Source organism: Sapajus apella, unplaced genomic scaffold, assembly GCF_009761245.1.
Source record: "Sapajus apella isolate SASKATOON/1434 unplaced genomic scaffold, GSC_monkey_1.0 scaffold195, whole genome shotgun sequence".
Classification (NCBI taxonomy): Eukaryota; Metazoa; Chordata; class Mammalia; order Primates; family Cebidae; genus Sapajus; species Sapajus apella.
This window is the reverse complement of record NW_022437135.1, coordinates 407,594-434,576: the sequence shown is the minus strand read 5'-3', so window position 1 is coordinate 434,576 and position 26,983 is coordinate 407,594. Positions and strand designations below refer to the sequence as shown.

At 45.9% G+C, this 26,983-nt stretch overlaps 1 protein-coding gene across 1 annotated transcript in view; it reads right to left on the bottom strand.

The window, feature by feature from the left end:
- The window catches only part of LOC116543770 (cat eye syndrome critical region protein 2), a 199,760-nt gene that overhangs the window by 79,110 nt on the left and 93,667 nt on the right, over positions 1-26,983 (bottom strand). The window contains exon 2 of the mRNA XM_032269608.1: positions 9,459-9,553. Within this exon, the coding sequence (XP_032125499.1) occupies positions 9,459-9,553 (95 nt within the window). The remainder of the gene's footprint in view (positions 1-9,458; positions 9,554-26,983) is intronic.

Sequence of the window (26,983 nt, the reverse complement as noted above, 5' to 3'; positions counted from 1 at the left end):
AAAAAAAAAAAAAAAAAAAAGCAATTGGCTGTTCAGATATGGCTAGTGGAAATGAAAATGTGGCGAACGTTTTGGAAAATAATTTCACAGTTTAGGTCAAACATACTTTCACCATATGACTCCCTAGCAATTCCCAAGAGAAATGAAAATATGTGTACACGGGCATTTGTATGCAAATGTTCACAGCAGTTTTATTCACAGTAGCCTCAAACTGGAAGCAACCTAAGTGCCCATCAAGAGAACAGATTAAATAAATTGTGATATATTTTTCACTAGATACAATTTAGTCCCCCACTGCCCCCAAAGGAATAAACCACTGATACAAACAACAGCATGGGCGAATATCTCACAGCATCATGGTGAATGAAAGAAGCTGATGTGAGTTTATTTCACACCACGTGATCCCATTCACACAGTTCTGGAACAGGTTAAGCTACATTGATCGTGATAAAAATGACATCAGCTGTTGCTAGGTAGGTATGGGGAAGACTGCCCGCAAAGGAACTTTCTGGGAAGATAGAAATGTTCCAGTTTTCTCAGTAGGATAGTGACTATGTGGTGTACTCATCTGTCACAAAACACTGGCCTATTTTAATAGAGACATGACAAATGTATTAATGGAAGTATTGTAATTTCAAAAAAGATGACAGGCATTTCTATATAAAGAACCCAAAACACTAAATAGGTCTGTTTATAAGTGACCAAAATAGGAAATCTATTATGCTATGCGAGATCCATAATTAAAAATTAAATTAAAAACTGAATACACAATGTTGATAAATTATCATTTAAGAGTTTAGACTGGGCGTGGTGGCTCACACCTGTAATCCAAGCACTTTGGAGGCCAAAGCGGGTGGATCACCTGAGGTCGGGAGTTCAAGACCAGCCTGACCAACATGGTGAAACCTTGTCTTAAAAAAAAAAAAAAAAAGTTTAAGAGTGTAAGACAGTGGGTGAAGACCACACTGAAGCACAAATCCATCTGCATTATGTAAAGAGCACTCTACTAAAGATGTACTGGCAAAAGAAAAAAAACATTTTAGCAGTAAACACAGTTTGATCCCATCGTAGCTTGACTTTGATAGTGAAGAGCAAGCCGGAAGTTCCTATTTTCCACCCAGTGCTCAATTGCCAGTGTGCTTCCCAACGGAAAACAAAGCTGCTGGACGAGCCGCCAGTAAAACTCAAGTATTTTTACTGATACAGGCCCATAAACCCTACTGACTAGAAAACGCAATTGCAGGGAGAATACAGGAGAAAAAGTATGCAGTGCTGCAAAGAACATGTTAGTATCAAATCACAATTCTGCTGATGTTTTATACTGAAAGAGAAAGGCAAAGCATTGTCAATCATGAAGAATCCAGTTTTCAGCATGCAGCTGAAAAACAGAAAGTGAACGATGTCTTAGATTAGTGACCTTCCGGCCAAGCCCTGGACCAGCAGCATGCAGTAACAGCACCACCCAGAACTTACACGGAATGCAAATTCCCAGGCCCCAGCCCAGGCCCACTGAGTTAAATGCTGGTGGGCCCAGAGATCTGTGTTTCAGCCACCCTCGGTGACTGTGTTGTTCCCTAAGGCTGGAAAACCACCGCCTTCAAGGCTGCCACTCGTGCTTACTCATGCCGTCGGTCTTCTCCCTGGGTACCAGGCATCCTAACTTTCCTGAATTGTGACAAGCATCGTCTCCATTTTCTTTGTAAGATTTCCACATATATGTATCCTTATTTGGCTCTCCTTGGCTTACGCTCAAAAGAGTAAGTCACTGCTGTGTATGCTTCTGTGACTTGCACTATTTGCCTAACATTCTCTCTTTTTTTTTTTTTTTGAGATGGAGTCTCGCTCTCGTCGCCCAGGCTCTTGTCACCCAGGCTAGAGTGTCGCGATCTCGGCTCACTACAACCTCTGCCTCCTGGATCAAGCGATTCTCCTGCCTCAGCCTCCTGAGCAGCTGGGACTACAGGTGCACACCACCACGCCCAGCTAATTTTTGTATTTTTAGTAGGGATGGGGTTTCACCATGTTGGTCAGGGCTGGTCTTGAACCCCATGACCTCGTGATCTGCCCACCTTGGCCACCCAAAGTACTGGGATTATAGGTGTGAGCCGCTGCGCCCGGCCCTTGCCTGACACTCTTTCTTATGGCCTGGTTTATCCTGGGGAGCACGCACAGCTGTGGTAAGGCTACCCTCAGCTCTGAGGCCACCCGCATTCCCAGCCACGTGGTTTTCCCAGCACGGCTCCTGCTTCATCCAAGCCGCAAGGGGGGTCTTCAGAGTGTGACGGTGAACACTAGCATGCAACTGACATGCCACCAGGAGCGTGTCACATACAGGCACAGAGGGTTCCACAGCATCACCGGGGCCTCCTCGGAGCCCAGCTGCCACGCCCTACACCCAGTCAAATAACACCTTATTTTGGCAACAAAATGAACGAATTCCTGAGAATCATTTGAATTGAGACTTTATTCTCAGTGTCTCTCTGGCTTATTCCTGAGTTTTGTTTCAGGTGAAAAAATACACTGTACTCGATGAGGTCCCTTTCATGTCTAAGCTGTTGACGATGGACTGCAGATTGATCTAGGATTTACAAACCCTTCAGACGGGCACGTGGCACCTGCCTGTCAACCCAGCTACTCAGGAGGCTGAGGTGTGAGGATGGCTCGAGCCCAGGAGTTGGAGGCTGCAGTGAGCTATGACTGCGCCACCGTGCTCAATACTGCACCGAAGAGTGAGACCTTGTCTTAAAAACAAAAATAAAACCCACCTTTTAAAGCAGAGGTCCACAGAAACATCTGATTTCCACTGAAGTAATAAAGATACCACAGATATTTCCAAATAGTACTTATGCTCACAGATAGCTGAAGACAGTAATTTTGGAAAATCAGCTCTGCTGTTGGATGAATAAAACATTATATCAAAAATTTCATTCTTTAATACTCATTTTTTCTTCTTCTTTTGAGACAAGGTCTCCCTGCCTCTTCCTCCTGAGTACCTGGGACTACCGGTGTGTGCCACTGCACCCCACTAATTTTTGTATAATACTTTTTGCAGAGCTGGGGTTTCACCATGTTGCCCAGGCTCGTCTCAAACTCCTGAGCTCCAGTGAGTGGCCTACCTCAGCCTCCCAAAAGTGCTGAGGTTACAGGCATGAGCCACCGCGCCTGGCCAATACTTTTCTTCACGGGCTTCCTAAGTGTGCCAAAGAGTTAAAAATCCTGTTTTCAAGGAAAACCGTTTGACTTAATACTTTTCTTCTACATTTCTCATTTACAGACTGGGGTTGCAGGTAGGGGCTGGAGGTCTGGGGACGGGTGTGTACTGTGTACTGTCTCAATTACCGGCTGCGTAACCTTGCGCAATTTATTTTACCTCTCTGTACCTCAAGTTACTCATCCTTGATGGAAGGAGGATAAAACGTTAAGGATTTGTGGGTTAGACATATCTAAACATAGAAAAGGTGGAGTAAGGACATGGCATGAGCACAGGAGGTGACTTTCTGTTAGAGGGCTGTCGGGAGGATTAAGTGAGTGTTCTTGGGAAGCAGCTGGCAGCATCTGCGACACTGGACATGCTGGCTAGTATTACTTCCACGAGCAGACAGTGTCACGCTGTCCTCTAAGTGGGAAAACCTCAGGTGGAGAGTACAGTTGAAAGGAAATGTGGAGGCCGGGCACGGTGGCTCACGCCTGTAATCCCAGCACTTTGGGAGGCCGAGGCGGGTGGATCACGAGGTCAAGAGATCGAGACCATACTGGCCAACGTGGTGAAACCCCGTCTCTACTAAAAATACAAAAAATCAGCTGGGCATGGTGGTGCGTGCCTGTAATCCCAGTTACTCAGGAGGCTGAGGCAGGAGAATTGCCTGAACCCAGGAGGCGGAGGTTGCGGTGAGCCGAGATCGCGCCATTGCACTCCAGCCTGGGTAACAAGAGCGAAACTCCGTCTCAAAAAAAAAAAAAAAAAAAAAAAAAAAAAAAAAAAAAAAAAAAAAAAAGAAAGAAAGAAAGAAAGGAAATGTGGCTTCATATTTCAGTTGTAAAGACTGGCTGAGTCAGTGAAACTGTAATCATAACTGGTTTCTTAAACACAGGAATCGGCAAATTATAGCCCAAGGGCCAACTCTGGCCTGATGCCCTTTTTTCTGAGACACACTGTCACTCTGTCGCACAGGCTGGAGTGCTGTGGCGTGATCTCAGCTCACTGCAACCTCCACCTTCCGGGTTCGAGCAGTTCTCAAGCCTCAGCCTCCTGAGCAGCTGTGACTACAGGTGCACGCCAATACACCTGGCTAATTTTTGTATTTTTAGTAGAGACGTGGTCTCGAACTCCTGACCTTACGTGATCTGCCCACCTCAGCCTCCGTTACAAGCGTGAGGTGCTGTGCCCACCCACCCCTCCCCACTGCTTTTTTAAAAAATAGCCTCTAATAATGGTATTTATATTTTTTAATGGTTGGGGACAAAAAAATTAACAGAAAAACAGTCTTCCCTGGCAGGTGAAAATGGTATAAATGCCAAACCTTGGTTATAAAGTTCTAATAAAACACGGTCACCATTGGTTTTTCTGTATTGCCTATGGCTGCTTTCACAGCTAACAGAGCTGAGTAGGGGCAACACAAAGCCAAAAATATGAGGCAGGTGTACACCTGTAGGACTAGTTACTCAGGAGGCTGAGGCAGGAGGATTGCTTGAGCCTTAAAGCTTGAGGCTGCAGTGAGCTAGGATTGGGCCAATGCACTCCAGCCTGGGGAACAGAGTGAGACTCTGTTGGGAGTGAGGGTCCTAAAATCGTCATGCATTGCTTAATAAAAGGGGCACGTTCTGAGAAATGCATGGTTAAGGATTTTAAAATGGCACATCTGTATAAACAGCTTGTCAGGAATGGAGCTTGCGGGACTGAAGTGCTCTGGATGAATCAGTACCTGAGTAGTGAATGAATGTGAAGGCCTAGCACGTGACTGTATAGCACCGTAAACTTTCTAAACGCTGTGAACACAGGCTATACTGTGTTTATTTTTAAAAAAACCCTTTCCTCAATAAATTTTGCTTACCATGACATTTGACAATTTATAAACTTTTAACTTTTTGATAATCTTGTAGTAACAGCTTCAAATACTTTTTAGAGCTGTACAGAAATATTTTCTTTCCTTTTTTTCTGCTCCGTAGCCCCAGAATGCAGTAGTGACCTTAGCTCACTGCAGCCTGGAACTCCTAGGCTCAAGCGATCCTCCCCCCTCAGCCTCCCTAGTGCCTGAGACCACAGGCATGCGCCACCATGCCCAGCTAATTGTTTTTTTTTAGTGGAAATAGGGTCTTGCAACGTTGCCCAGGCTGGTCTCGAAGTCCTGGCCTCAAGCCATCCCCTCGCCTCATCCTTCCAGAGTGCCGGGATTACAGGCATGAGCCACTGCGTGGCAGCCTTCTGTATAAAAATCCTTATTTTATAAGTTTTTTCTATTGTTGAATTTTTTAATTTTTTACACTTGAAATTTTTTGTTAAAAATGAAGACAAAAACACACACATCAGCTCAGGCCTACACAGGGTCAGGATCATAAATATGACTGTCCTCTGCCTTGACATCTTGTCCCACTGAGGTCAGGGCAGTAACATACGCGGTACTGTCATCTCCTATGGTAACAACGCCTTCTTCTGGAATCATTACTGAAGGACCTGCCTGAGGCGGTTGTATAGTTAACTTTTAAAAAGTAACTAGACGGGGCTTGTTGGCTCACACCTGTAATCCCAGCACTCTGGGAGGCTGAGGCAGGCAGCTCACTTGAGGTCAGGAGTTCAAAACCAGCTGGGCCAATATGATGAAACCCTCTTTCTACCAAAAAATAAAAAAACTAGCCGGGCCTGGTGGTGCGTACCTGTAGTTTCAGCTACTTAGAAGGCTGAAGTGGGAGGATCCTTTGAGCCCCAGAGGTGGAGGTTGCAGGGAGCCAAGATTGTGCCACTGCACTCCAGCCTGGGTGCCAGAGGGAGACCCTGTGTTGAAAGAACTAAACAAAACTAGAAGAAATACACTCTAAAATAATGATTGAAAGTAGAGCATAGTAAATACAGAAACCAGTAAGAGTTGTTTACCATCGAGTATTGTGTAGTGGACATGACTGCACGTGCTGTGTGTTCACGTGACTGGCAGGGCACTAGGTTTGTTTACACCAGCATCACCACAACCATGTGAGCAACGCACCAGGTGCCACCATATTACCACAGCAACAATGTCTCCAGGGGAGACACACTTTCATTTGCAATGCAGTCCGCACTGAGCAGAACGATACTGTGTGATGCACGCCTGCGATGACTATCTGGCCCTTTACAGAAAACAGTCGCTGGCCCCTGCTCTGAAACATGCAAACCACCATGGAAAAGGGTAAGGAAAGCTGCTTAAGTTGAAATTTGCTTTCTAAGCTAAGAAAAAGTAAGGAATGTGTTTTCTTTTTTTTTTTTTTTTTTTTTTTGAGACGGAGTTTCGCTCTTGTTACCCAGGCTGGAGTGCAATGGCGCGATCTCGGCTCACCGCAACCTCCGCCTCCTGGGTTCAGGCAATTCTCCTGCCTCAGCCTCCTGAGTAAAGGATAGTGTTTCTATACGCGCCGATTACTGTACACACTGTCAAGGCCGTTCTAATGCTTCTCACTAATCATTTCATTTAATCCTCATAGTAAGTTGACATTTAACATCTAATCCTCCTAATATTGTCATTAACTCCATTTTATAGATGAGGCAAGTTAGGCCTCCCAGACTGAACTGTTATATACAGCTTAAAAAATTACTTAATTTCTTTGTGCCTAACAGGTACACACTCACTTATCCAAATTTCTCTTTCTTTAGAATGAGATCAAAGTAGAACTTCAGCTAGGAACGAGTGCACGTTCATAGTAACGGCTGGACCACATGACCATCACTTCAGGCAAATCCCTTCGGTGAAAAAACTCCAACAGGTTGTAGCATTCTTTCTTGTCCAGGGTCTACATTACACAGGTGTGTTCAGTTTGTGAAAATTCATTGAGCTGTAGAATTAGGAAGTGTGCACTTTTCTGTGTGTGTGTATTATACACGAGTAATAAGTTTCAAGGTGACTGCTGCCACCTGGTATCTTGACCTCAGCCCTGTAAAGCCATCTCGAGCTAGACGCACCCAGTTTTGTGATCTAAGTTCCTAGGTTTTAGGGTAATTTGTTACTTAACAGTAGATAACTAATACATCCTGAAGTTGACATGAGTATTTACATTGAAAAGAGAGATAGACAATAAACCTAGAAAATCAAAAGAATACTAACTTAAAGGAAAATCAAGGCCAATAAACTGCAAATTAAATACAGATAAAGGGATACGGTATTGTACTATTTCAAAAATACTTGTAGGGGCAAGGCACAGTGGCTCCCTGTAATCCCAGCACTCTGAGAGGCCAAGGCAGCAGGATTGCTTGAGGCCACAAGTTCAAGACCAGCCAGGGGGACACAGACCTTGTCTCTACAAAAATTGTTAAAAATCAGCTGGGCATGGTGGCGCAGTCCTGTAATAAGCTACTCAGGAGGCTGAGGTGGGAGGACTGCTAGAGCCCAGGAGGTCGAGGCTACAGTGAGGTAGCTCCTGCCACTGCACTCCAGCCTGGGTGAAGAGCAAGACCCTGTCTCCCCATGCCCCCAAAAAAGACCATATTGTAGAAATGTCAATTTTGCCCAAATTTCTTCATAGGTTTATTTTATTCTAGTTAGAATGAGAAGATAATAAGGGGATGTCTTAAAGAACATGACATAACCCTGTAACCATTACCCCGAAGAACAAACACGTAGCATTAGTTAAGACCAATTTTAAACAGAAAGACAAATCCGAGGGATGAATCTTGCCACTGAGAAACATCCTATGGGAGAAGACAGCCCATACATGAAGGCCTAGTTCACAAGTCACTTCCTTACCCAGGTTATATGCTGTTAATATGTTGTATTTTTATTTCTAAGCACTTACGCTATAGCTGTATAAGTGGCAACCATATAATCATTACTGTAGCGATTAGCGGACCTCCCTGTCAGAACTGTGAGCTCCAAGAGACCTGGTGAGTGTCTGTGCTGCCAGGACCCAGCAGTCTGTGTACCGAGGGCTCACAGGACAATGCAGGCAGACACACTCATGCCCTGATCATTTACGGCTAAAATACAACCACCTCTGCGATGGGAAGCCTGGCAACTTGCTTAAAACCAAGATCTTAAATGGGCACATCTTTTGACTGAGTGACGCACTTCCAGAAACCTGGTGAATCCTGTGCAAAGCTACGCATTACAATGCGTTTGTCACAGCTAAAAGCGAGATGTAACTGTCAGCTACCAGACTGGATTATTTGACAATGACATTTAGAGAAAATGTGGTTATGAGACAACTGATTGCTATAATGAAAAAAAAATCCAGATTATGAAAATGTAGAATTATACACAAGGTATGAATACAACGGTGCTTAAAAAATACAAACTCCCAAGTACACATCTTACATAGAGAATGGAAGACAATATTCTAAGGTATACTTTTAAATGTATTTGTATTTGTAAATACAACCACGGTATTCTAGGGGGAAGCCATTATGCTGAGTGCAGGGGAAATAACTCTCCCCTAGAGAATGCAGACTTCCACCCTGATAAAAACGCCATTTACATTCTCTCTTACCTGGTATACAAGTTTATTGCACGTTAACAGCAAGCCTCATGTCCCAGCCCTAACAGACTGAATTCATTACAACAAAAATATTTCATACCATCTTTACCTATCTGAGAAATATCAACCGTAACAACTCAAACTCCCACGTGACATCAGAGGGCAGATGACTGGGAAACCCACAGCGTCTCAGCTTTTTGTGAGCTTGCCCTGTAGTTCTGCTCTCTACAGACACGCAGCAAAGCAATGTGTATCAAGTAAAGATCCAAACAAGAGGTCCTATCAGGACTGTTTCCATGCACCACATTGCGCTCCAGGTGTCTACGTTCTTAAAGGCACTGGAGAGCTGCTTACCTTGCAGTTACATGGTAAGGGTGCTTAGGCTCCAGGTTAATTACATCGCTGCTGCTGGCTATGTAAGCAACAGAAGATACTGAAATGGCAGAAATGTAATACAAACCAGTTTTCATTTCTTACGCAATTATTTCACCATACTGCAAACAAAATCAGAAAAAGGCAAACTCAAGAAGAAGAAATTCTATACTCAAATATGTCAGCTGGCGTATCCAAGAGTATGTGACACAGATTCGTGAGAGTGAAATAAACTCAAAGGCTGTGATGGAATAAAAACTCAACTGTGGGACGAGCCAAACCCGGCCCGGAATTCACGTGCGTGTCCACCATCTACACCGTCCCGTGAAGGCTAACGATCGGTTCTGGCTTGTCACAGCAGACGGGAAACATCGCTATGGCTGGTTAATGAGTTCTCCCCGCAAGAGATACTTAGAAATACCAGAATTACTCACGTGATGTCTCTTCGTTGATAGCAGCCCTGAAGCAGGCAGGCAATCAGGTCACTGATAAACTCCACGTCATCTCTGTGAAGGGCGGCTTCTAACTCCTGAGGGAGGCAGAGAGGGAAGTTGAGAAATCAGAGGTTTCGTGAAACGCACTCCCTCCCTGCCGCCAGCACAAGCCCCAAGAACTGAACGGTCTCAGGAGCAGGTGGACTTGCCAGAGATCAGCTGTGTCCTTGCTTTAGGTTACCATAAGCAGAGCAACTGTCTTCCCCATTTTCTTTTCCTGGGGGCTTATTCATCCCACTGCTCCTTCCCAACCCATTCCTCTTACCCGTACGTGGGAAGAAGCATGAATAACAATTTTTGATAAATCAATGGTAGCTGCGTAATTAAAGAGCTTAACTCTTTGATTATATATAATCGAGTATAAATATAAACGTGCTGTACTGCTTTCTATTTTAATCGCAAAAGAGGAAAAGAGCGCTCACGTAAGTGTTTGTAAAGTATGTGTCATTTACTTAAACCTTCTCAAGAGATAAACCAACTGCAGGAGCTTTCAAGAACCACTACATTTTGAATGGCATTGGTTAGTAAGCAATAATGACAATTTTTATTTTCGGACACCACACCTACATGGCTGATGACAGCAGATTGCGAGAACCAAGGCTAATCTTACATCATCTAAACAGAATGAGGTAACACCTATGTAGGTGTCTTGGCTTTGCTTGGGGTTCAGCTTGTCTTGACATGGTATTCTCACAAAGAATTGCTTGGAAAGGTCCACTGGACAAAGTGGCAGTGGGAACTTCGGGAGATCCTATTTCCCTCCTCAATAACCCCAAATAAGCAGGCATTTTTTGGGATGACAGCATCATTTAGTTTGCCCACAGTCTTTCAACCAGGATGCAATCTTCTGCATGCAAACCATTTCCCAAGAGTCTGCTCCCTATGGTTTGACTTGCTCATAACCAGATCAACAATCCCCAGAAAAACCAAACTTCTGACAATCTTATTAACCGTTCTGAAAGCACGAGATGTGTGTAAGATGCAACTTTTGATCTTAACGGCAATTGCATGGTAGCCGACACTACACAGGGTGGTCTGCTTCTAGTACAGAAATACCATGGCTCTGGCCAGGCATGGTGGCTCACTTAAGTGAAGAGATCGAGACCAGCCTGGCCAACATGGTGAAACCCCGTCTCTACTAAAAACACAAAAATTAGCCAGGTGTGGTGGCATGCACATGTGATCCCAGCTACTGAGGCTGAGACACAAGAATCGCTTGAACCTGGGAGGTGGAGACTGCAGTGAAACAAGATCACGCCACTGTACTCCAGCCTGGGCGACAGAGCGAGATGCGGTCTCAAACAAACAAAAAACACAAACCAATCAGTACTAGCCGGTACAGAAAACATGCTCTGGGAGCTGAGAAGAAAAGGGTTACTTCTGCCGTGGAAGCCTGGGAGAGCTGGTGAGACGGGAAATTGTGACCGAGTGACAATGGGGAGGGAGGAGGGGCATGAACAGGTGCAGGGGGATATTAGGTTCAGTTTAACTATTCCGTAGGTTATGTGAAGGGGAGTAATGTGAGCTGAGATTGACAGGCGATTCTGAATACCCAGCTAATGAGTTTGGCCTTTCCTCGGGAGACAATAGAGGTCCACCTCAGTTTATTTCTACAGAGAGGCAAAGTGAGACTGATCTAGCTGCTGTGTATATACAAGGAACTCTAGTGGCAGAGGGTGGGAGGGGAGATGTTAGCCCGAGTCAACGGTGTAGGAAGACGGCTCTGAAGGACTTACTAAATGAGGGAAGGGGCAAGAAAGGAGAAAGAGGAATTCAAGATTTGCCAGAAGTAAAGGCCGGTGAGGCGAGGGAAGACTTGAATGGCTCATGTTTTAAGCTGGGCACGGGGTAAGCCTCCCAGTGACTTCTAACAGAGGCGAAATTCTCAAAGCAAAAAGTCCCAGGTCATCTCAGTTGAAAGGCAGGTCAGAATCAAGGAATGCTAGTGCTGGAAATAAAACCACAGGTCACATATTTCCGTTCTCTCAATTTAAATTTGCAGAAACTAGCCGGGTGTAGGGGTGCGTGCCTATGGTCCCAGATACATGGGAGGCTGAGGCAGGGGCATCGCTGAGCCCAGGAGTTTGAGACCAGCCTGGGCAGCACAGCAAGACCTTGTCTCTTTTAAGTGTCGGGGGAGGACCAAGATAAAGTAGGTTTGGAAAGGTTAACCGGTTTCTCCGAGGGCACTCGGCAGAGCAGTGACAGAGCTGAGTGAAACCCAGGTCACCGAGTGCAGTGTTCTTCCTACAGCCACGCTGCTCCCCGTTGCCAACATTCTCCATTCTAAAAAGCCCTGATGGTTTCTACAATTAGAATGACCACCCCAAACGCTGGGTCTTTTCTCTAAGCCCTCACACGTGTCATTCTCCCTAGGTGGGATTCCTTTCCGTCTGCCAAGCCATACTGCAGTTCTTTACTTTAGAAACTTTACCTGCGAAGTCCTCCCAGCTGAGCTCCGCCACACTGCTCCCACCACCGCTACCTGTCACTGTGGCATCCATGCAACCCCACACATTTCTTTCCTTTTATTTTTGAGACGGAGTCTCACTCTGTCACCAGGCTGGAGTACAGCGGCGTGATGCCGGCTCACTGTAACCTCTGCCTCCCAGGCTCCAGCGATTCTCCTACCTCAGCCTTCTGAGTAGCTGAGATGACAGGCGCACGCCACCATGCCCAGCCAATTTTCATATTTTTAGTAGAAATGGGGTTTCACCATGTTGGTCAGGATTAAATTAAACAAATAAACAAACAACACAAACCAATGGTCTTGATCTCCTGACCTCGTGATCTGCCTGCCTCGGCCTCTCAAAGTGCTGGGATTGCAGGTGTGAGCCACTGCACCCGGCGCATGCCCACACATCTCTATTGGTCCAGTTCAGCTCCCTTCTCTGCCACCGTAAACTAAGAGCCCAACGGGATCGTGATTAAAGGTGCTATAGTCTGCACTCACTGATGTCTCCTAAGATTTTTTTAAAGAATGCAAGTGCCAAATTAAATGATAATAAAGACAACACTGGAGGCGGAGGTGAGAGGGTCGCTTAAAGCCAGGAGTTCAAGACCATCCTAAGCAACAGAGCGAGACCCCCATCCCCACAGAAATAAGTAACAAAGGCCACGTTTGAGAGGATAAGCTAAGAACGGGGAGGGCATTACCAACAGGGGGCCGCATAAAGTTTGCCATGTGGCTCACGTGGCATCTCCTTAGATATCACTTCTACAATTAGGTTTCCGGGAAAATTACCGTTCTCCCCACCTCTGCCTTCCGCACACAGATATCCTCTTCTGGCTTCCCCCTCCAGTGCTGCCTAGGTTCTAGCTAGAATACTATCCTTCAAGGAGGCAAACAAGTTTTCTGCATTGTAGCAAGTGTCAGGAATGCCTTTCCTTATAACACAATAGAAAGCAGAATACCAGGGCTGCTGAACCAGCTCTTCCAAGGAGAAATGAATAGGCTTAAATGGTCTCTCAAAGGACGCAGGTAGGGAGAGGAGCTGTATCATTTATTAAATATTCCAACTCTTCTCCCTTGCCTGCTATAACCCATTGCATAAGCCCTGGAATGCAGTAACTAACTCATCAAGTCATTGAAAACAGGGTCACAATGTAAAATTGCTTTTTAAATCTAATTCTATGACATTATGTTTAATGTGTCAGAAGCCACCCAGAAAACCCACCAAAAAATTTGCAGATCCAAGCTAACTTGCGAGGTGACGAACTCATTGCTGAACTTACACCTGGAGCTCGGAAGAACTTAAAATGCAGGGTCAGCGAAGGTGAGAACCAAGGATGGTGGTGAAGCCCTGGAGGGCAAACCTTTCCCCTTTCCCGTTAGTAACTGTAAACCCTGGCAGTTGCTACCGGGTGGATAAACCCAGGCACAGTAAATACAAGCCCTGGTCTCCCTGTCCTGTGATGAAATGCAGAGGCAGGTTTTTATATCCAAACAGCAAAGAGGAAAGAAACAGGAAAGCTATTTTTAATCCCGCTGAACAGAAGAAATGGCTGAACAGTTAAAATATTGGCTAATCAGTTAAAACGTTTTCCCATTAGTTTTAATGGGTTATTTCGGGTATTGGCATTTGCAAGATGAAAAAGATGTGTGTGACAACAATGTGAATCTACTTAATACTGTTGAACTGACCACTTGCTTTTCCACATTAACAGCGTCTATTTCCGAGGGCTGTCATGATTACGCGAAACAACGGCACACAGCGAATGCTCCAGGAAAACATTTATCTTACGATGATTTCATCTTCCTCACAATGATAGTTGGTGGAAAAACGGCAAAGTGTCCTTTTCAAATTTCGGAGGTCTCCGAACAACAGAAATCCATCTGCTTTTAATATATGGCCTGCTGTGTTCATGTGCCAAGAAAACTATCTGCAAGAACGACTTGGAAATCCAGGTTACTGCTTACAAAGCTTTACTGCCTAAGGTTTCAACCCAGAGCTTAAGTCTCAGACCAAGGCAATAAGGGACTCTACTACAAATCTCCAGCCCAGCCTTTTCTCTCTTTTTTCCTCTCACTTTCTCTCCCCCGCTTTTGTATTTCCTTTTCACTGTGAGCACTGAGCTGTGAGCACAGAAATCTGAACTTTGCCAAGATGCTCTGGGACAGAAGAGGAAGGGGGGAAAAAACAGCAGAAAAGGCAGCTAATCAGCATAGGGCAGGGAGACCCGTCACCACTGCCCCAGTGCCGCTTCAGAGGGTAGCTGAAGGCAGTAACAGGATTTGCCGCCTCTGCAGCTGGCATCGCGGCTCATTAGGGAAAAGTCTGTTCAACATCCTTCTACCTTCTCCACCCTCAAGGAACCAGTCCTTCCAGCCCTGCAGTGGCTGCTGGGAAAAGAACTCAGAGGTGAGCAAGGGGACCAGCCCCCAGCCTCACACCGCGATGGGAACAAGCAGAAGAAACAGGGTCTTTACCGTACCTCTTGAGAAATGCAGTTACCCTTCTGCACTGGGAAAGTCCTGCCTGCCTAATACACAAAGACGATTTCCAGGCTCGAGGCAGTCCAGTGACATACGCAGGATATTGCTCAACGCTGTCCTCCTAGCCCTCACAACCCACTGCACACACCTTTCCTTAAACAGCGTTACAGGTACCTTGTCTTGCTTGATGTGTTTCTGATCCCCGTATAAATGTTCATTAATCTTTTGCTAAAGAGCTAGTCAAGAGTAAAACTCTTTTCTTCGCCTTCTGAATAAGGATCATCGATGTGCTCTGCTGCTGTAATTCCTTTGAGTGTATTTAAGGAGGGGGAAGTGTTTAAAGGGAAAAACAATCGTTTGTTGTTTTTATTTCAGAGGGTTGCGAATCTTCCTAATTTGCACAGGGACCAACTACCACAGACTCCGTCAAAGATCTGGCTTCTGTATGGGACCCAGAGCCGCGCCGACACAAAGGGGAATGCAAAGCAGGCCTCTTGAAGGACTGTCCCAGCTGCTATCCAGGAGAGAATGCCTGGAGTGTGGGCTCGGAATACAGAAAGAAAGAAAGCACACTGGCCTCCAGAAGGCTCCCCTGACTTTGACAGCTGATGCTTTCTAACTTGGTATAAATTAATTTAATCCCAAAGGCATGCCCCATGCCAATTTAGACTGTAAAGTATAAATCAGCTCGAGTGGGTATAATGGGGAGGGGCCTGAACCCAGCCATATAACACTTTCAGTTGGCCAAGAGATGTATCCCGTGAGGCCCTAAAGGCTGGCCAGGTCCGTGTTGCTGCTCTGCTGCAACCATGTCATTCGGCTCAGACGTCCACGAAACAGCTGTGTCACTGGCTGGATGCTGCTGGTAACACAGAAAGGAAACGGAATAGCTCCTCCCCTCAAATGTGACTGCAACTCTAAAATATTAGGTTAACTGGAAAATACTAATTACACCAATAAATGCGTAAATCTACAATAGGGTTTTCTGAAAATGTGTAAATTACTAAAACTAGCTCCAGAAGTTTAAGAAGGCTAAGAATTGGCTGGGCACGGTGGCTCACGTCTGTAATCCCAGCACTTTGGGAGGTCGAGACGGGCAGATCATGAGGAGGTCAGGAGTTCGAGACCAGCCTGATCAATATGGTGAAACCTCGCCTCTACTAAAAAATACAAAAATTGGCTGGGTGAGGTGGCAAGTGCCTGTAATCTCAGCTACTCGGGAGGCTGAGGCAGGAGAACTGCTTAAACCCAGGAGGCGGAAGTTGCAGTGAGCCGAGATTGCGCCAGTGCACTCCAGCCTGAGTGACAGAGCAAGATTCCGTCTTGGGGGGAAAAAAAGCTAAGAATAAGTTCCATGAGTCTTCTCCCATTTAAAAAAATGCCCATATGGCAGGGCATGGTGGCTCACGGCTGTAATCCCAGCACTTTGGGAGGCCAAGGCAGGTGGATCACTTGAGGTCAGAAGTTCAAGGCCTACCTGGCCAACATGGTGAAACCCCATCTCTACTAAAATACAAAAATTAGCCAGCTGTGGTGGCAGATGCCTGTAATTCCAGCTGCTGGGGAGACTGAGGCAGGAGAATCACTTGAACCTGAGAGGCTACAGTGAGCTGAGATAGCACCCATTTCACTACAGCCTGGGCGACAGAGCCAGACTCTGTCTCAACAACAACAACAAAGCCCATCTAAACAATTCCAGGGCACTGCAAAAGCTGGACACTTTGCAATATGTTCTAGGTTTCCTTATTCCAAGTTTGATTATTCTTTTCTTTGTTCAAGAGTCTTTGGTGACTCCCCAGTACTTAACACAATTTCCTAGGTGACTAGTATACTGGACAAGCATGGCCAGAGTAGAGATCTATAGAAGCAGGTTTGCAGCAGACCACAGGCAGCCTCAGATACCAGATGGAGTCATCTGGACTTCATCACTTAGACCTCATTTCCCAGTTAGGATGGGAGTGTTCCCTGGTTCCATGGCGTGTGGTGTGTGTGTTAGAGACTGGGGAGTTTAAAGATTTTCGAACAAAGAAAAGAAAGAATAATGGAACTTGGAAGGTTAATTTGGATGTGGTCTGCGGAACATACTGCACGGGAGAGACTGGAGGCGAGAGAATCCCCGTCTGGGAAGAGGTGATGGGGCCAGCACTAGAAATGACAGCGGAAATGGGAAAAAATGACGAAAAAACAACGGTTTCAGAAGCAGAGTCAAGAAGGTTTTGCAAATAACTGTAGGTGAAGAAAAATGGACAGGGAAAATTTTAGGTAAGTTTTAATCCTACCCAAGAAAAGAAAAGATTATAGTACAGTTGCATGTTGTTGTTTTTTTTTTTGAGATGCAGTCTCATTCTGTCACCCAGGCCAGAGAGTGCAGAGGCACCATCTCCACTTATTGCAACCTCCACCTCCAGGGTTCAAGAGATTCTCCTGCCTCGGCCTCCTGAGTAGCTGATATTACAGGCGCATGACACCACGCCCAGCTAATTTTTGTATTTGCAGTAGAGACGGTGTTTTACCACGTTGGTCATACTGGTCTTGAACTCCTGACTTCATGATCCGCCTGTCTTGGCATCCCAAAGGGGCGCGATTATAGGTGTGAGTCACTGCGCTGGCCACGTTACAGTATCTTTAAAGGATGAACAGAAACGGGACAGAAAAGGTGGGGGATGGGGAGTGATGCCAGAGGTAAGGTCCTAGAAGTTTAACATGGGACTTAATCTTCCAGGGTACTATGTCCCTGTCTCCCACATAAAAATAATGAAAATGTGCATACAGAGAAATTTTTTTTTTTGAGACGGAGTCTTGCTCTGTTGCCCAGGCTGGAGTGCAGTGGAGGCTCATTGCAACCTCTACCTCCTGAGTTCAAGTGATTCTCCAGCCTCAGCCTTCCGAGTAGCTGGGACTACAGACGTATGCACCACCATGCCCAGCTTTTTTTTTTTTTTTTTTTTTTTTTTGTATTTTTAGTAAAGATGGGGTTTTACTATGTTGGTCAGGCTGGTCTCAAACTCCTGGACCTCAAATGATCCGCCCACTTCGGCCTCCCAAAGTGTTGGGATTACGGGCGTGAGCCACCGCGCCCTGCCCACAGAAATCTTTATATATAATTTCAGTGTGTGTGTCTGTGAGTGTGGTAGGCTCCTGTGACTGAGCCAATTCCATCAGCTCAGCATCTTATGGACTTGTGATAGTGAGAAGCCACGAAATCAGAAAGGCAGGCGTGGCATCTGAAGACACACTCAGCACTGTGTACTCTAGCAACGTGCAGGTCACCGCCAAGGAAGAAATGCTGAGGCGAACGTGTGGATGAAGATTTCCAGACATGCCTGAAATCCAATCAAGAAGAAATCTGGAAAGGTAGGACAACTAGGAACAACTGCGGCAGAGTTACAAGGAAAGAAGGAAAATTGGATTCTTTTTTTTTTTTTTAAGACAAAGCCTCGTTCTGTCGCCCAGGCTGGAGTGCAGTGGCCTGATCTCGGCTCACTGCGACCTCCACCTCCTGAGTTTTAGCGATTCTCCTACCTCAGCCTCCTGAGTAGCTGGGATTACAGGCATGTGCCACCACGCCCAGCTAATTTTTATATTTGTAGTAGAGACGGGGTTTCACCATGTTGGTCAGGCTGGTCTCGAACTCCTGACCTTGTCATCTGCCTGCCTTGGCCTCCCAAAGTACTGGGATTGCAGGCGTAAGCCACGAGAACTGGATTCTTATTGAAAAGAAGAATGTTAGCATGGAAAGAGCAGGTCCTGTATGCTGTTCATCATAGGAAAGCGCTCCTAAGATAAAGAACTGGCATCATCCTCCCACCCTGCCACGGGAGAGGCAGTGATGGCGCGCTGTCGTGGGCCAAGAACTTTACCAGCCCTGGGAGAAAGGACCCCGTCAAAACTAATTCCTTCTCTTCTGAATCTCAACTCCTAGCATTAGAAGGGTGGTGTGTGTTGAATGGCGGTGAACCTGAGGGCCATGAAAGGTACTGCTGGTCTCAGTATGTCCCCGAAAGTTCAAGTACTGGAAAGCGAATCCCAATGCAACAGTTAGGAAGGTGGGCCCTCGTGAATGGATTAATGTCCTCTTGGGAGTCAGGTAGTTATCAGAAAGTGGTTTCCTTCTAAATGTGAGCTGTGCCGTCTGGCTCACTTCCTCTCACCTCTTGTCCTCCTGCCTCCTACCAGGAGATGACAAGGTGCCACACATGGCCCTCACCAGATACTGGCACTCTGATCCTAGATTTCCCAGCCTGAAGAACTAGGAAAAATAAATTTCTTCTCTTTATAAAGTACTAAGTCTGTGATATTTTGTTATGGCAAAACAGTATGGACTAAGACAGTTATATACCCAATTTTACATACATGAAATATATTTCTGAGACTTGGGACCTATGACCATCATTGTGTTTTGGGCAGAGGTGGCAAGGTTTGCTGGGTGTTTTTAAGAGATGGTTCTCCCTCTGTTGCTCAGGCTGAAATGCAGTGGTATGATCTCACTGCAGTCTCAACCACGCCGGCTCCAGTGATCCGCATCAGCCTCTGGGCAGTCGGGACTACAGGCATGCACCAACAAACTCAGCTCGTTAAATACAAATTTTTGTAGAGGTGGGATCTCACTGTGTTGTCCAGGCTGGTCTTCAACTCCTGGCCTGCAACAATCCTCCTGCCTCAGCCTTAGAAAGCACTGGGATTCCAGGCGTGGGCCACCACATTTGACTGTGTTTAGGAGGGAAGAGCTTAGCAACACAAGCGGCAAAAATACAAATGACCACCCGAGTGCAGCAGCTCCTACCTGTAATCCCAGCACTTTGGGAGGCTGAAGCAGGAGGACTGCTTGAGCGCGGGAGTTCGAGGCGGTTGAGACCTATGATTGCCTGCGCTGGCCTCCCAAAGTGTTGGCCTGGGCGACAGAATGAGACTGTCGAAAACAAAAACCTAAACAGGAAGTGAATGCTGAAGGCCAAGTTTCCAAATTACGCGCAGTAATAACTGTGCATTCAGAGAAGGCGCAATCATTTTTCCTTTGGGCTGACCTAGAATACACCAACACAGAGATAAAATACCTCAACCAGATAAGATGTGTTAATACAGTACTTACCACTAAATCTTGCACTAAAATCATGCAGAACGAATGGAAATCAAGCAATCTGCTTTACGGGAATCACACAATCCATACTCGCTTTGTATTGCACACAGGAACTGATTTCATCCAAAAAGTACACACCCTTGGCTGGGCACAGTGGCTCACGCCTGGAATCCCAGCACTTTGGGAGGCCAAGGCAGGCGGATCACGAGGTCAAGAGATCGAGACCATCCTGGCCAAAGGGTCAAACCCCGTCTCTACTAAAAATACAAAAATTAGTGGGGTGTGGTGGCATGCACCTATAATCCCAGGTACTCCAGGGGCTCATGCAGGAGAATCTCTTGAACCCAGGACGCGGAGGGTGCAGTGAGCCAAGATCACGCCACTGCACTCCAGCCTGGGGACAGAGCGAGACTCCATCTCAAAAAACAAAACCGAAAACTACATACCCTATGCTTTCAGCTGTAACACAGAGCACACCTCTCGGTCCCTATGCCTTACATTCTCGCAAATGCAAAAAGGCAGCTACAGCATTCATTTCTTTTAACTATTCTGACTCTCAAAACCACGACTAAACTCCTGGCCTCAAACGATCCTCCTGCCTCAGTCTCCCAAAACACTGGGATTATAGGTGTGAGCCAGCACACCTGGCCAATATAGTTAAAATTTTAAACTTACAAAGGTGAGGGCCAGACTTGGTGACCTGAACACAATCGTTAAGAGGACACAGATGACACAGAAATGAGAGGGCAGGGGCTGAAAACATAGTTCTTTTATTCCCTCGTATCCCCATTTCATGTTAGACACCTTGAAAGAGCCCACCACACGAGCCCAACATTACTTATTCTCAGTAAGATGCTTAAACAGCAGCAGAGCGCATACTCCTGTTTCGTCCACAAATCCCTTTTTCTTAACACAGGGACCTGCTGATGGCTTCCACAAACCCTTTTGTATTTTAAGTACCTCCACCGCATAAACAAAGGACAAGCCCCAGCCGCAGGGGCTTCAAAAGATGACTGTCCTCCTCTTCTACCAAGAAGGACCTAATAGCCGTCTTCTAGGAAACTGCTTCTGGGACACTTTACAGACCATATGCCAAAACAGAACACGCTTCACGTCGGCTCACGGTCTCAAACGACTGGGTGAAATCTCAGCAGTTCTCTTTTGGATGACCCATGGGGTAGTGTAGAAGAGAAGGCAGGAAAAAAAAGACTAATTTAGTTCCCACTCTCTATCTTTTTTTTTTTTTTTGGAGACTGAGTTTGGCTCTCCTCGCCCAGGCTGGAGTACAACGGCACGATCTCAGGTCACTGCAACCTCCACCTCCCAGGTTCAAGCGATTCCCTTCCCCGGCAGACTGGGTAGCTGGGATTACAGGCGTGAGCCACCACGTCTGCCGTCCCCCACCAACTCTCATTTTTTAGCGCCATCAACAAAGCAGTCTGGAAGGCTCCAGTAATAAATGCAGCTGTGGATTCTTTGCCGTAGGATGTAAGGGTTGGTGTCCATTATTCAAAACGTGAGTGGCGGCAAATTTTGCACCAGCTTAGAAACCAGTATTATTGCCTTTAGGACTTTTGGCTTGGCAATTTCTCATGATCTCAGATTTTTAGAGGACAGAACAAACAGTTGATTTTTCATGCTGCATTTCGCTGTGACTATTTTATTCTTACAAGACTGTCAACACTGATTTCCTAAGGTAAAAATTCTGGGCTCCATCCCTCAAAATTTCCATCGGTTGTCCTGGAAATGGTCCAGGACCTTTTTAAAAAGTGCCCCAGGTGAATGTGATGATCAGCCAGACCAGGGAATCTGCTCAGGAAGTAAGCACTGGCTCTCAGTCCCTTCCCTTTGTTGATGCTCACCCAAGTCCTGTCTTGAGGATTTCATGCCATCTACAGACATGTTCCTCAAAGCGAGTCACCCAGCTGAGAGACAGCTCAGGCGTGTTCCGATTGTTGACTGGCTTCTCCCAATAGGATTACGCTGCCCATCATCACTGACATCAGATTTGTTCGTAGGTTTGCTTATGAAAATGTTCTGGCCAATGAAACATGAGTGGAAGTGATATATGCCACCTCTGAGCAGGAGCTTAAAAGATTATCACATTGTGCCGGGCGCGGTGGCTCACGCCTGTTATCCCAGCACTTTGGGAGGCCGAGGCGGGTGGATCACAAGGTCAAGAGATCAAGACCATCCTGGTCAACATGGTGAAACCCCGTCTCTACTAAAAATACAAAAAATTAGCTGGGCATGGTGGCGCGTGCCTGTAATCCCAGCTGCTGGGGAGGCTGAGGCAGGAGAATTGCCTGAACCCAGGAGGCGGAGGTTGCGGTGAGCCGAGATCGCGCCATTGCACTCCAGCCTGGGTAACAAGAGCGAAACTCCGTCTCAAAAAGAAAAAAAAAAAAAAAAAAAAAGATTATCACATTGTACAAGTATAGCTGTGATCCCTTCATCCCAAATAGGAACTGCTCCTTTAACCCACAACGAGGGGAAGACAGAAAGAGCAGAGTCAACAGCTGACCTGGAAAAACATTATGAACACTCCCCCCATTTTTTGGCGCTGCTAAGTACTGAGATTCTAGTACTTAGATTCTTGTAGATACTGAGATTCTTGTTACCGCAGCATAGCCATGCGGAAGCACATACAGGCATAAGAAACAAAGAAATGCTGAATGTAAAGGAAAAACTGCAAGGTTTTGGCTGGGTGTGGTCGTTCACGCCTCTAATCCCAGCACTTTGGGAGGCTGAGGTGAGCAGATCATGAGGCCAGGAGTTCGAGACCAGCCTGACCAACATGGTAAAACCCCATCTCTACTAAAAATAAAAAATTAGCTGGGTGTGGTGGCACGTGCCTGTTAAGTCCCAGCTACTTGGGAAGCTGAGGCAGGAGAATCTCTTGAACCTAGGAGGCGGAGGCTGCAGTAAGCCAAGATTGTGCCACTGCACTCTAGCCTGGGTGACAGAGCAAGACTCTGTCGCAAAAATAAATAAATAAATAAAAATTAGGTGGCACATGCCTGTAATCCCAGCTACTAGGGAGGCTGAGGCATGAGAATCACTTGAACTCAGGAGGCAGAGATTGCAGTGAGCCAAGATCGGGTCACTGTACTCCAGCCTGGGAGACAGAGTGAGACTCAGTCTTCTCCCCCCAAAACAACAACCACCACCAAAACAGTTTAAATAGAAATATTTAAGTATTGATGTTTTAATCATCATGAATGTGCACCTACCTATAGGTCAAATACCTAACTGTCAAGAGAATTCGAAATTGTGACTTATCGAGAAATTTTCAGAAAATATTACCAGAAGTACACTCAAAAACTTAATAGAAGTGAGGTTGATGTGCTCTAGAAAACTGTCCATCAATACTTTCCTTCAAAAGCAAGTTCTAGGCTGGGCACTATGGCTCACGGATGTAATCCCAGTGCTTTGGGGGCCAAAGTGGAAGGACTGCTTGAGTCCAGGAGTTTAAGACCAGCCTGGCAACATTGTGAGATCCCATCTCTATCAAAAACGTTTTAAAAATTAGCTAGGTATGGTGGTCATGCCTGCAGTCCAAGCTATTCAGGAGGCTGCGGACGGAGGACTGCTTGAGCCCAGGAGTTCGTGGCTGCAGTGAGCTCTGAGCATGCCACTGTACTACAGCCTGAACTGAGCAAAGAGACCTTTCCTAAAAAAAGAAGAGAAAAATACTCCTTAAAAATGTAATAAGCGGGGCTGGGCGCGGTGGCTCATGCCTGTAATCCCAGCATTTTGGGAGGCCGAGGCGGGTGGATCACGAGGTCAAGAGATCGAGACCATCCTGGTCAACATGGTGAAACCCTGTCTCTACTAAAAAACTACAAAAAATTAGCTGGGTATGGTGGTGCATGCCTGTAATCCCAGCTACTCAGGAGGCTGAGGCAGGAGAATTGCCTGAACCCAGGAGGCGGAGGCTGTGGTGAGCCGAGATCGCGCCATTGCACTCCAGCCTGGGTAACATGAGCGAAACTCCGTCTCAAAAAAAAAAAAGTAATAAGCGTAACAAATGTTGGTAGCTGCCAATATTAACCAAATTGGGCCAAGGCTCTGAGGAATGGCACAGCAAAGATGCCCTCTATCCAACCCCTACTCGCCAGAGGGTAAGCAGCAGGGAGACTATGGCCACTTCTTTGACAACTTAAGACCTAGGAAATTTCTTTTAATTACGCGGACACCTTTTTCAACTTGACACTAGTCAGGAAATTTCATCAGTTGGCCTGGAGAGAAGAAATTCCTGCCTAAGTAATTATCCGTCTCAATTGATGAGGCAGTTCACTAGTGACACTTCACTGCAATGACAAACCTCAGAGATGGGAACAAAAATCTCTATGTAAAATCTTAACACCAGTATTAGTGACACAAACAAGTTTTCATTCCCATCATCCTACCGGAACGAAGCCAAACTTAACAAATGGTTCTTAGCCTTCGTCTTACTGAGTTTAAAAGTGGCATTGAAGTTAGTTGATGATGCTGTCTATCGTAAAATAATCTCTTCTCTTGGCTTTCAGGACATACGCACCCACCACCACACAGCTATTTCCTGTCCATCTTTGCTGTTTTCCTCACCCTAACCCCCCAACTCTACTGCTGGAGAAGCACCCCCGAACCTCTTCTTCTCCCTGCTCCCCTTCCTCCCCTTTCTGTTCTACACCCACTGACCCTTCCGATAGCTTTTTCGGCATCAGGGCTCAAAATCCCATCCATTGGGCTGATTCTCACTACACCTCCCCGCCTCTCTGCAACTCCAGAGTCCCCTGATCCCAGCGCCTATCCCTGAATGTCGGCACTGAACGTCACACGGGCAAGCAAACGTAACAGACGCAAGCTGAGCTCTGGCTCTCCCCTCTTCAAACCCGATTCCCTCTAATTCCCCAGTCTCGGTAAACAGCACATTTCTCTAGCTGCTCCAGCAAAAACTTGAGGCATCCTTGACTCTTCCCTTTTTCTCTCTTTTCACATCTGATCAATTAACAAATCCTGATGACTACATTCAAAGCAGACTCAGGCACCCCTCTCTCTTCACACCATCTCCCCGACCCATTTGTCCCAGCTGCATCTGAGCTCCCGCCTGGGGCCTCTGACGAGGTTCTGCCTGTATGCCCTCTCCCTCACTGTCTGCAGGCCTCGTCAGTCTCTCGTCCCTGTACTCTGCTTTATTTTTCTAACTAACTTATCAGCTACTGATTAAATGCATTTGTCTTTTGTCTTCTACCATTATTAAGTAAACTCCTTGAGGAGCTTTGTCTATTTTGGGCTTGTGGCTCTTTCCCCAAAACTGTATTTGCCCACAATGAGTATTTAGTAAATATTTTTAAAAAGAAGTTCCCCAGTTCCCACAATCCAAGAATCTCAACTTAATAAATGAAGTTAACCCATTTATGCCTAGTGTTCCATTACTGGAACACTAGGCATGTGGGAGTTATTGATATTCTACTGCTCAAGGTCATCATCGAGGTCTGATTACAAAAATTCAAAAAATCGCAAACTCAGGCATAAATGGGTTATACACCCACCCCAGTAAGAAAAACCCTAAATTATAATCATTAGAAGGGACAATAAGGAAGAATATGAATACCATAAAGCATATCATGGCAATAAGGTATCTGAAACATTTTATGGCTACACTGAAATTTCCTATGAAATCGTTTTAAAATTACCTAGTCTGTGAAAACTATTTTCTGCCAAAATTAAATCTGTAACTAGAGGTTAATTATCCCTTATCCAAAATGGATGGAACAGAAGCTTGGACTTCACATTTTTTTTGGATTTTGGAATATTTTCATATACAAAATGAGGTATCATGGGGATGAGACCCACATCTAAATATGAAATTCATTTATATTTCATATATACCTCATACATATAACCTGAAGACAATTTGACCCGATATTTTCAATAATTTTGCTCATGAAATAGTTTTCATTGTGTTTGGGCTGCAACCTGGCACATACGGTCAGGGTTGAATTTTCCACGTGTGGCATCATGTCGGTGCTCAAAAACTGAGGCCAGGTGTGGGGGCCCATGCCTGTAATCCCAGCACTTTGGGAGGCTGAGGCAGGAGGATCACCTCAGGTCAGGGGTTTGAGACCAGCCTGGCCAAGATGGTGAAACCCAGTCTCTACTGAAAATACAATACTTAGCCGGGCGTGGTGGCGGGCACCTGTAATCCCAGATACCCGGGAAGCTGAGGCACAAGAATCGCTTGAACCCAGGAGGCAGCGAGCCAAGATTGCACCACCACACTCTGGCCTGGGCGACAGAGTGAGATTCTGTCTCAAGAAAAAAAAGTTTTGGATTTTTGCAGCATTTTGAATTTTTGTTTTAGGGATGCTCAACCTGCCATTAATGTAGCAAATACAGGTGTTGCTCTCTGGGGGAAGGTTAAGCCACCCCTGGGTTTAAGCCAGCAGGTATAGAGAACCACTTCTTTGGGTCTAAACAGTGTTAAAGAGCACGCGGTGATGAATAAAAACTCCACTTCGCGTATTTTTAAACTCACGTCTTTCTTTCTCCACTGCCATTGCTCTAATCTGGACACTGCTATGGTTTGTGTCTTCCAGAATTCACTGTGGTGGAACTAAGAGGTGGGGCTGGTTGGGAGCTGCCTAAGTCACAAGGTCTCTGCACTCCTGGATGGAATTAAAATCCTCATAAAAGGGGCTCCAGAGAGCTGCCTGGGCATTCCATCTCTTCCCATGATGGCAACATGGGATGATGCCAGTGACGGAACAGGCCCTCACCAGACACCAAATCCACTGGTGCTGTGGTTTACCGTCCCAAACACCAGACCTGTCAGATAGCTATTTCTGTAATAGCAGCAGGAATGGACTCAGACAGGCAGGTTTTTTTTTTTCTGGTGGTTGTTATTTTTAGATAGACCTTCCCTCTTGTCACACAGGCTGGACTGCAATGGCACGATCTTGGCTCACCGCAGCCTCTACCTGCCGGGTTCAAGCCATTTTCCTGCTTCAGCCTCCCAAGTGGCTGGGATTACAGGCACCTGCCACCACAATTAGCTAATTTTGTACTTTTAGTAGAGACGGGGTTTCACCATATTGGTCAGGCTGGTCTCAAACTCCTGACTTCAAGTGATCCACCTGCCTCGGCCCTCCCAAGTGTTGGGATTACAGGCGTGAGCCACTGCGCCTGGCCTACGACAGGCGGGTTTTGATGACCTAAACTTCTCACCTGGACTTTTAAACTGGTTCCCCATATCCAATACAGACTAAACCTCTGCCTGATTAAATTTGCTTAAATTCAATTCTGACAATATTGCTTTCCTCGGAATTCATCGAATTGAGTTTGTATCCTGAGCTTAACATTCAAAGCCTCCCCAAATGACCTCAACCTACACCTTTCTCAGTATTCTCTTCACTAAATCTTTATCTTTTTTTTTTTTTGAGACGGAGTTTCGCTCTTGTTACCCAG